Below are 11,576 nucleotides of genomic sequence, written 5' to 3' on the forward strand. Positions count from 1 at the left end.
GGAGTCCCTGCAGCAGTATGCGGACATGCTGCCCCGGGACAGGAAGGAGGACTTCTTGGAAACAGTGCGCGAGGGCATGCTGGTTTCGAATCAGGTGATCGGCGCAGCGGCGGATGTCTCCTTGTTGGCCGCCCACGCCTACTGTCATGGCGTCCACCAGAGGCGGCATTCGTGGCTGCGTCTGACGTCCCTCAAACCAGAGGCGCAGCACAGAGTGGCCAACCTGCCCTTCTCGGGGGAAACCCTGTTTGGAAAACATGCGGATGATGAGATGGCCCGCATGAAGGCGGAGGCGGAAACCCTGACGGCCGTCGGGTTGGAGAAGGCCGAGAAGAAGAAGCGCCCGTTCCAGAGGCGGTTCGGGTCTACGGGCAGAGGGCGTGGGCAGGGTTCGGGACAGCAGCAGCACCAACAGCAGCAGTTCCGGAAGCCCTTCCAGAAGCGCCAGAGGGGTAGAGGAGGCCAGCAGGCGGCTACCACTACCAAGGGCCCGGCCGGGTCTCGGCCCTGAGCGGCTACTTCCCCCTCAACCGTTACCCACTCCAGTGGGGGGAAGCATTCCATTTTTTCCGGCAGAGTGGAGAAAAATTACTCAGGACAAGTGGGTGCTGAATATTGTTTGCAATGGATACAGTCTTCGGTTTATCAACCCGCCTCCAGCGATTCCGCCGGTCAGCTCTCAGTTCCAGCTGAGAGAGCTCCAGGCGGAGGCAGACATCTTGTTGAGAAAAAAGGCTGTAGAAGAGGTACCTCTGTCTCAAAGGGGAAGAGGTCTGTACTCTCGGTTCTTCCTCGTTCGCAAGAAGGACAAGAACGAGTTCAGACCCATTCTGGATTTGCGACAGGCAAACAAATGGATTCGCAGAGCGAAGTTTCGCATGCTATCGTTGCATCAGATTTACCCGCAGCTGCAACGGGGAGTGGCTCTGTGCCATAGATCTACAGGATGCGTACTTCCATGTGCCCATAGCACGGAAGCACAGGAAGTTCCTGCGATTCCAAGTCGGCGCCAATCACTATCAATACACAGTACTGCCATTCGGGCTAAAGTTTGCGCCCAGGACCTTCTCGAAGTGCATGGCGGTGGTGGCGGCACATCTGCGAAGGAACAAGGTGTTTGTCTACCCGTATCTGGACGATTGGCTGATCAAGGCGTCATCCTTCTCGGAAGGGCAAGATCACTTCCGGTGGACGTGCTCTCTCTTGCACAAGCTGGGGTTACACGTCAACATGTCCAAATCGGTCCTGACTCCGGTCCAGTGCATACAGTACCTGGGAGCCTCCATCGATACGCGGTCTGCAAGCGTGTCTCCTTCGGAGGAGAGACGGTTATCACTCCTTCGGAAGGCTCAGGACTGCTCCATCGACGACAGTGAGGAAGGTGTCTTCTCTACTGGGATCGATGGCCTTCTGTATCTTCCTCACGCACGGCTACACATGAGACCACTGCAGGAGTGCGTGGAGGATCAGTGGGATCAGAGGACAGGCTCTTGGGACGACAAGATACGACTGTCTCTACATGCTCTTCAGTCTCTGAAGTGGTGGTGTTCGGCGGAAAACCTCCTCAAGGGGGTCCCTTTCCACAAGGACATTCCCACGACGAGTGTCGTGACGGATGCGTCTCTCCAGGGCTTGGGAGCGCATTCCGGGGACTTGCAGATTCAAGGAAAGTGGTCTCCTTTGGAATCTATGTACCACATCAATTTCCTGGAACTCAGATCTGTCTTCCTGGCACTGAAGGCCTTCCTTCCGTCCTTCCAGACCAACTCGCTGCTGATACAGACGGACAATACAACCACGATGTATTACATCAACAAGCAGGGGGGGTTGAGATCGCGGACTCTGTCGCTGGAGGCGCAGGCGATCTGGCACTGGCTTCTGGCCCGAGGACTGACTATTACGGCCACGCATCTGCCAGGGGTGCAGAATGCTCAGGCGGACGCCTTGAGCAGGCTGATTCAGGAAAACCACGAATGGGTCATAAACGACGAAGTACTAGGAGAAGTCTTCGCAAGGTGGGGGACTCCAGACGTATATCTGTTCGCCACCGCCGAAAACAGCAAATACCGAGACTTCGCATCCAGGTACTACCAGCGGGGGACGCTGGGGAATGCGCTATAGATCGATTGGTCGAACAGCTTTCTGTACGCTTTTCCACCCATTCCCCTGATTCCGGCAGTGCTCATCAAGCTGTCCCAGTCCAGGGCGCGGATGATCCTGATCGCCCCGGAATGGCCCAGGCAGTGGTGGTTCACGGACCTACTTCACCGGTCTCTCCTTCCTCACATGCGGTTGCCGTGCAGGCCGGACCTTCTCACGAAGTTTGGGGGGCGGATGGTGCACCCCAACCTCTCGTCTTTGAGTTTGGCGGCATGGCTCCTGAAATAGTGCAATATGGCCATCTGAATCTACCAGACGATTGTATGGACATACTGAAGGAGTCTAAACGACCTTCCACTAGGACATCCTATGCCTACAAGTGGAAGAGGTTCTGTATCTGGTGTAAGTCAAAGAACTTTGATCCGACGACATGTAAGGAAGATGTCATCCTTCCGTACCTTTTACATCTGGCGCAGTCTGGCCTTAATTTCCATTCCATTAAGGTTCATCTGGCTGCTTTGACTGCTTACAGGAAATGCCCTTCACAGACTTCCTTCTTTCAGATCCCTGTGGTCAAGGATTTTTTGGAAGGCTTGAAGAAAGTGTTTCCTCCCGTCAGACTTCCCTCGCCTTCCTGGGACTTGAATGTGGTGCTGTCCAGACTGATGAAGGAGCCTTTTGAACCCATTCACAAGGCTTCATTGCAGCACCTATCCTGGAAGGCGGCGTTCCTAGTGGCCATTACATCGCCCGCAGGGTGAGTGAACTTCAGGCATTATGTTGTCAAGAACCTTATACTGTATTTCATGCTGCTAAGGTTGTGATGCGTACTCACCCTAAATTTCTTCCTAAGGTTATCTCTGATTTTCATGTCAACCAGACCATAACTTTACCTACGTTCTTTCAGAATCCCTCTTCGCCAGCGGAAAGGTCTCTCCATTCCCTGGATGTTCGGAGGGTGTTGAAATTGTATCTGGATAAGACCAAGGACATTCGTAGGTCTGACCAATTGTTTGTTAATTATGGATCAGTCAGGACTGGTCTTGCGACCTCTAAGCAGTCCATTTCTCGGTGGATTGTGTCCTGCATACAATTGTGTTATCAAAAGGCTAATAAGACCTTAGGGGGTAAACCTAAGGCTCATTCCACCAGGGGCAAAGCTGCCACGACGGCTTTGCTGCGTAATGTTCCTATTGCGGAAATCTGCAAGGCGGCCACTTGGAAGTCGGTCCATACCTTTGCTGCGCATTACTGTCTGGACTCGGATGCCAGGGCAGATGCTCAGGTTGGGCAGGCTTCGCTGCGAAATTTGTTCGCACAGTAGTGGTTTTGTCTTGTTTGTTCTCCACCGCGGTTGTTGTGTGGGGATGGGCTTGCCATTCTATTCACTAGATTGACTATATACAGAGATCCCCTACTACAGAAGGAGTAGTTTCTTTTCTGTATCTCCAGTTCTGTAGTAGGGGTATCTCTGTTATAGTCATAAGCGCCCGCCCTCCTCCCCGGTGGAGAGATAATTATTCATATGAAGAATGCTACAGGTCTAGCGTGGGCACCTCTGAGGTGCCCTCCGCGTACATGTTTTAATAAATCTCACACTGGCATCAGTGGAGATTTATTACAAGGAGTTGTTTGGTACTAAACACTCCCGGTTTCAGTGAACAGTTCATGGTGGCTGGGAACTTGAGTTGTCGAGTTTCCAGCCCATGTACTGCTTATGGCTTCCCTGGCACTTACAATATTTTAAGAATTTCCTTATTTATTGTAGGGGCATATCTACTCGGGCCCTCACCTGTGGTATAATGCACCTTGCCTTAGGGCTGTAAGGTCTACTAAAGGGGTGACTTACCTATACCTACAGGCAGTGCTTACTGGCATGGCAACCAGGCAGGCTGTCATATCGACTTTGTCGTTTTTCACCGCACAAGGCCATCCAAGCTGCAAGGGCAGAAACATGGTCCTAGTGAGGGGGTCCCAGGGAACCCTCTTCAGCCTCCAGGCCCTATGTGCCCAGGGTACCATTTACTAGGGACTTGCAGGGTAGCATTGGCACGGGTGACTTCGTTGGCAGGGACCCTGTGTTCCACAATAGAAACTATATCCATACCATGGAAATAGTGGAGAGTAACCATGCCAAGAGGCACTTTCTCGCACATGCAGTATGAAAAAATAAACTAAGTAGTTGTGTATTGGTTTTCCCACTGGCACACTAGCATTATCACTGTTGGTACCACTGACACTTGTAATGGACATCTTTCCGGCATGTGTCTTCTCCGAAACCCTTGCATGTGATTTTTAATATAATGCTTTATAGGATTTTTCTTTGAAGGTGAGTAGTATATATAATACATGCTTACTTAGATTGTCTCTTCATACGAATACCTTTTGTCACTCCTGTTAATCCTAACAACGTAGCTGAGCCAAGTGTAGCAATATTGTGCGCCATGTTTTGATTAGACTCCTTGGGATAAGCCTGGTATTTTTCTTCATCTGCTCTGATGTGCCTTCTTTACTTCTTTCTATCTGCTCTAGGGAGCCGTAGCAGTGGTTCTAACCGCAGTGATGGTGGACGGCCAAGCAAAACCAAGGACGACAAAACTGGTGACTCCAAGTCTGGCAGTGGTAGCGAGTCTGAGTTCTCCACACGAAGTAGTGTGCGGCGGGAGCATGGGTCCAGCGAGAGATCTGTTCCTGCAAGCGAGGGTCCTCCACGTAGCCATCACAGCCTTGTCAGCAGTATCCGCTCCCACCACTCACTCCACTCCTATGGACCTCCTGGAATGCCTTTGCCATATAACCCTATGATGGTGATGATGATGCCTCCCCCCTCTGCCGCCGCTGCTGCAGCAGCTGCTGCGTCTGTGCCACCTGGTGCTCCTCCTGTCCGTGACCTAGCATCAGTCCCCCCAGAACTGACTGCCAGCCGCCAGTCTTTCCACATGGCAATGGGAAACCCGAGTGAGTTCTTTGTGGATGTAATGTGACTCTGAGCCGCTTCGAAGGAAATTGACACTACATTTCTTCAGACACTTTTTGTGGGGGGTTTTTGTGACATTTGTAATTTTCGGTACCTGCCCCATTCCCTGAGGCCTCTCGCTGTTGAAGATGGAACGACTGCCTCACATCTTTCTAAGGAAAACCCTAATTTTTATATCTTTTTTTATTGTACCAGTTTGTTTTAATATCGGATACCTTTTTATAGACGTTTTCAGTTTTAAAAAGAAAACAACAATTCTGCCTTTAGTTCTGTACATGAACTAAGTTTGACATTGTTTGATACTATGTGGCTCCTCTTAGTTTAAAGTAGAGCCTGGTGCTTTAGTTATTCTCCCTGCCCTCAAAAAACGGGTTCCAGCTGCCCATTTTACAGTGCAACTGTTGCCCACAAGAGGGTGTTGAAGGACTTTCTTTTTTTGGATTCTTCTTGTAACTTTTCACACTTTTGTCTTACAGGACAAAATCCAGCATGGTTAATAAAGAAATCTTCCACTTTTTTAAATTTGCAGCAAAACAGTGGGGGGATATCGCAATAATTTTTTTTTGTTTGTATAAGTGAAGAGATTTGTCATGGTTTGCCACAGATCTTCAGTCTAGTGGCAGCTGTTGAAGCCTTTTGCCTTAACCTTTTTAACCCTTGTTTAAAAGAGGGGGAAACCACCTGTCCCTGCATAGCTGTATGATTCATTCAAACCATGTTGGCAAACCGTACTGCAAACACTACCAGACGAACAATGTGAATCGTGTTGATGTTGCCCAGGGCGTTTCTGCTGCCTCTCTGGCCGAAATGTTTCAGATCGCTTACTGGTGGATATACAGCGGACTTCGACTTTCCTGAATAGACTGATTTGATGTCAGATGGACAGTCACCTTTCTCCCATTTATGAACTTTTTGGGTGAGGGTGGTTCTTGCTGCCTTTTTCCTCTTACCTCGAATCCAATGCTGTAGAGTAGGAGATACTACAAAGACTGTTACTTTGGACAGGCCTTGCATTGTCTACAGCAGGTGTCCAGACCTATGCATCTTACATCCAACCCATTGGTGCCTTCTCTTGATACTGAATGACCCCCATTTCCCATCCTGCATTGTGTGTTGGATTGAAGAGTTGCTGGCTCCAGTCTTCACTGAGATGCCACTGTATTCGGCTTGGATGAGCCTGCTTGCATCCCATATCACTGTTCCTTTGGAAGGGAACCTGCCTTATTATGCTTGAGGATGGTGAGGTTCTGCACACACCTCTCAAAGAGACTTTATAACACTTGCCAAAGTCATTTTATGCTGCAAGGAACTTTCCGATTTGTGAGTTTGCCAAACTGCCTGGATTAAAAAAGATGTTTTCTGTAGAGGAGGCAGGGAGATACATTCCCAGCCGCCAGCCTTTGGTACACCACGGTCTGTGGGAATTTGCAAATAAATGTGTTCGTTTCATAATGCTAAACGCAGTAGGGTGAGAGCCTTCCCTTAAAATCTGTTCTGTACAACATTCCTGTTTGTGGTATTGAAATGTGTCCAATGCCCTAAATATGTTTTGTGAGGGAATTGGGAACACCCACAGATGAAGATATAAAACTTGATCCCCACCTAAGGTACGTCTTGTGTTTGTGAGGACATAAGACAGCTGGGGTCTTTGGTAGTACTTCATGCTGCTTGTCACCAGAATAGGCGGGAAGAGGACTGCCTCTTCTGAGCCTCAAGTGTATTGTGCAACTGGCACTTTTGGATACATGGGGAGAGGGAAGGAAGTCCATCCCCCCCCCCCCCCCCCCCCCCCCCCGCCCCCAAGTCCTGTTTTTGCTGCTCACCAGCAAATCTCTTGTGGAGGAGGCAATAAGAAATGCAGCCCCAGAATCTCCAGTTTCTCTTTGCCGAGACACAGTACCTTGCAGATGGAAATGGAGTAGTGATCCCCCATAGTCCTAAGTACACCATACCCATCCCAAGGAGGATATCTGCAAGATAGGAGTTGCACCTTACACTATAAAGATTTAAAGGTACTACGAACCAGGTCTACTGACTACGGTACGTCATTCTTAATAATTACGTTTCTAGTGCTTCAGGCCAATATTGTGAGTGATTTACGGGGAAAATATGAACAGCCGTTTCCTGGGTTCAATAATACTGATGACCCATTTCATCCAAAGTCTGTTTCTTTTCATGATTAATTTCTGTTGAACCTTGATTCTTTCTTTTGTGATAGTTTGCTTTCCTTTCCTCATGTTTCTGTTGTCCTTTACTTTCTCACTGCAGTATTCAACTCAGTAATGTTTCTTCCCTTGAAGAGAAGGGCTAAGAAGGGGAAGCAGAAACTAACAAGAAAGTAAGACCTGAAAACAGTAGCCTGGTGCACCAGGGGCTGTATTACATTATGGAGTGTATTGGATCCATGAAAAGAAAAGTGTGCTAATGAACTAAGTTTTGTGCTAAGCTAAACTTGCATGTATGAGGAAGGTTGTTAATTTCAATGCATGCAAGACGAAAGCCATGTCTGTGGGGTGTGCAAAAGGTTGGCTCTGGCTGCCAAATGTACAAGAGAAAGATTGGACTATGAAAGTATAGGCAAGAGTTAGTTGGAGATGGTGCAAAACCAACCCCTGGCACAACTTGTAGAGGGAAGCTCTTGTCGTTCAGAGATAGTGGGAGATGATACTTGGGTGTGGGGGGCTGATTACTAGGCAGAGAGACTTTAACTGTGGAAAGTGCAGGAGGGGACTTTACCCTAGGCGATGTGTGCTAGGAGAGTTCATATCGTGGAAGTGTTTAAACAGATTTTGTGAAGTAACAATTTAACCCTGATCTACGTATGGCAGGTGCTGTAAAGTACTAATCTGGGGCAGAAGATGTAAGCTTTCATGTGATGGCTGGTAAATACATCAAACATGCACTACTTGGCAGGAATGGAAGATTGTTTCTTAAATACCTGCGAGGGTTAATAAGCATTGGTTTGAGTGAAGGGTGTGATTCCAGCTTTGCAGTATGTGGAGTTAAGTTCTTGCTCTGATGTGACGTGTGCTCGGAGTTAAATGTGAGTGCTGAAATTACAGGCCTGGGATACTTCTGATTAGTGACTTGCTCCTGGTATCTATTTTATGAAGGGGAGAGAGACTTTGGATTGTGAAGTATGAGATGCTATGGAGTACGTGACAGATAAGCCTACATATTGGTGTGTCAGGTGAGAGCCAGCTTCAGTGTATGTACGTGTTGATGGGCTAGCTCTGGAATGTATTAGATGGCACTCGCTATGGAGCAGGGGTTGGAATAAAACACTAGTTTTGAAGTAAATTTAATAGATGAAAAGCTGATTGCATTAAGTGTTTGAGTGAGAAGTTACCTCTGGATTGCATGGCAAATGTGAGATCTTACCTCTAGATTGAGTGCAAGACTGTGTTTGTATGTGCGAGTAGTATTTGGTAGTTTGAACTGTATATGTACTTGTGACAGGCCAAATGCTAGGTCTACAATGTATATTATATTAGCTTCTTATCCATGAGAACCTAACTGCAACATTTCTATACGGAGTGAGATACTAGTCCTGGAGTGGGTGTAGGTAGATAACGGGACTATTTCTGATGGGTGAGATGTTAGACCTGGTGTATGTGCTAGAGGCTAGTTAGCAGATGTAAGCGTTGTCTGCTCAGTAATATGTGGTATGCAGTACAGCCTGGAGTATGTGTGCAAGTAATAGGATGGCTTTCAGTGAGTTTAAGGTGTGTGTATGGGGTATGTGTCAGGTTTGAGATGTTACCTTTGGAGTAAATACGGTTGGTGGGATGCTAGTTGTTTGATGCCTTTGGTCAGGTACTACCTCAGTGGGTCTCAGTCTCAAGTGCTGTAGGGGTGAGAAGCAAGCTGCTACATGTGCTAAGGATGAGATACTAACTTGGTTAAATGAGTTCTGAAGAAAGTGTTCGTGCCAGAGGTTAACTCTGGGATGTAGTTGAAGTGTGGGAGGCTAGATATTATTTTGCACATTTGATCTTATCCCTGTGTTTGAAGTGCACATTTAGAAGGACTCTTTGGAGTACATGTGGTGGTAAAACTCTAACTTTAAGGTATTTGAAAGACACTACTTCTGGAACACATGAGATGTTCATCTGTTTTAAATGTGAATCATGTGGTAATAGCCATAGTGTGTGTGAGTGGTGGCACTAGCTCATACATGTGAGTGATCATACAAGTTCTGCAGCAAGTGATCCATTTGCTCTGTAGTTTGTGCAAAGTGTGAGCACTGAGATGCTTGCTGTTAAGTTGCTAGCTTTAGAGAGTGCAGGATTGATTACATGTTCTGGAGTTGGTGGAGATAACTGTGTGAGGGGTGAGATGCGATCTCTAGCTTGAGTGGAGTGAGAGTAGCTCTGTAGTGGGGTCACACCTCTCCTCGAATGCCAGAGCCAGATTTTTTAAGCTGTCTAAATGAGAATGGGGTCGGCATAGAATATGTGGTAAATGAGATGATGACTTGAGTTATTAAGGGAAAAGGTTTCAGGTGTGGGATGTATATAAAGTATGAGTGGAGTCTAATGCTGGCTGCTATTCAGGTGTTCAGGATAAGGCACTAGCGCCCTCTTGTGTCTGGGACGAGATGCTAGCTCTACTGTGTGCTTGGGGTGAGATGTTCTTGTATAGGTGCACAAGGTGCAGATCTAGCTTGTCTACAGGATGGGACACTTGTTCTGGTTTATGCACAGGATTAGAAGCTATCTTTGATTTATGTGGCTGAGATCTTTAGTGTATGTGTTAGTGTGTAGCAATGCTTCAGTTGGAGAATCATGTATGAGAGATGCTTGTTTTTGAGTGTGACACAGAAGTAGAGTGAAGCTTTCTCTGGAGTACGCGAGGTAGTTGTGGATTATAATGTTTGAGAGATTCTTGTAGTGTGTGAGGGGTGAGATGTTTTGTCTAAAGAATAGCATACGACTAGCTGGAGTTACTGTTTGTGGCTTGCTGCTCTAGTACAAATGCAACTAATGGAAGGCACTAGTTATGCATATACTTACGGTTTAGCACTAATCATCACATACATGAGACGATAAGGACTCAAACTGGCACACAGGGAAGTGGTGGATGATGCCAGCTCCAGTGTTATGAAGAATGCTAGATTCAAGGGGGATGAACACCACCAGCCACAAAGCATGTTTGAGTCCAAAGAACAAGCCCCAGAGAACATAGCTTGAATCTTGTTGGATAGTTGCACCTTCCTGTTTTTATTCTTTTCTTCTTCTATCCCTTCTGCTCCAAACTTTCTCAAGTTACAGATTTATTTTAACAGTGTATTTATTTTAGCCCTTTGTGTACAAAAGCAAACTATAAATAAAGAAATAGCTTGAAAAATATTGTCATATTGCTTGTCCTGTTTTGTGGCCCTCCTTTTTTCTTTTCTTTTTCCCTTGAGGGTTTTGCCGCCTTGCGTTCCTTTTACACTTGACCAGACATTGAACAACAAAGATTGGGGACCTGGTGAACAAATTGGCCCACGATACAGTCTGTGAGACTTGGTCACTGTGTAGTACTGCATACTCTAGGCAACACTTAGCTCTGGACTGAGGCTGGCACGCTGTAGCTGGGAGAAATGGACCATTGCTCTAACCATGCAGTTTGTATCTATCACCAGCACTTGTTTTGCTGTCTACAGTTTTAAATTGTCAGATGTGAGACGTGAAAGCTGAGAACGGATACTAATGTTTTCCAGCACTGATCTATGTGAATCACTGTACCACGTGAATTTTTGAGCTGCTCTCATAGTACTGTATGATCTTCATGTAATGGGACTAAAGATTGCCAGCACAACTCTGTTTGAGGCATGTGTGGCTGCAGATACACATGGTGTGCATACTCCTGCCATCTAGTGTTGGGTCTGGATGTGTGCAAGCTGTTTTTCTTCAAAGAAGCCTTCTTGAGTCACGAGGTAGTCTGACTCCATCTCTTGTTGGTAATGCGCATGATCATTGACTCCATTGTTACATTGTTTTCTTTCCGCCATCGGGTTTGGACATGTTGCTGAGCTCGAGATTCTCCTTGCTTCCTCCTCCTTTGGTTGGTATTCTTCGCTATCATGACCTCCTTTTTCGCACTGTCTTGACGCATGCAGTTTCATACAGGGTGGCAACTGCGCTAACTTCAATCCCCCTGGAGGAGTCTCGCCCTTCAGGGCCTCCTCCATCTGTTTGCTCCATGATCACCGTGCCTTGCCTGTAATGGAGCAGGAACCCTTTCACTACTGTTCTTGATGTCACGCTAAATATCCCTGTGCTGATTTCCATCAGGTCTGCAACCTCTACCTCTTGCCCAAGCACGGCAAGGCCTCCTGTGACGCATGATGCTCCTTTTATTCAAGACTCAAGACCACCGGGCTCATTGCTTAGAAATGTTCCACAGAAGTGGAGAAGACGTCACAGACCTCTTTGGCACCCAGGACCTTGAAGGGGAACATCACCCAAAGCCATCAGCTGCTGAGGAGGCCTACTTGCCCAATGCCAGTTCT

General features: G+C 47.3%; 1 protein-coding gene across 1 annotated transcript in view; it reads left to right on the top strand.

Annotated features, from left to right (window-relative positions):
• The window catches only part of DVL2 (dishevelled segment polarity protein 2), a 191,658-nt gene extending 181,236 nt beyond the window's left edge, over window positions 1–10,422 (top strand). Inside the window, exon 15 of the mRNA XM_085639481.1 lies at window positions 4,633–10,422. Within this exon, the coding sequence (XP_085495607.1) occupies window positions 4,633–5,084 (452 nt within the window). The 3' untranslated portion in view covers window positions 5,085–10,422. The remainder of the gene's footprint in view (window positions 1–4,632) is intronic.
• Window positions 10,423–11,576: the final 1,154 nt, after the last annotated feature.

This window comes from Triturus cristatus, chromosome 12, assembly GCF_964204655.1.
Source record: "Triturus cristatus chromosome 12, aTriCri1.1, whole genome shotgun sequence".
Lineage (NCBI taxonomy): Eukaryota > Metazoa > Chordata > Amphibia > Caudata > Salamandridae > Triturus > Triturus cristatus.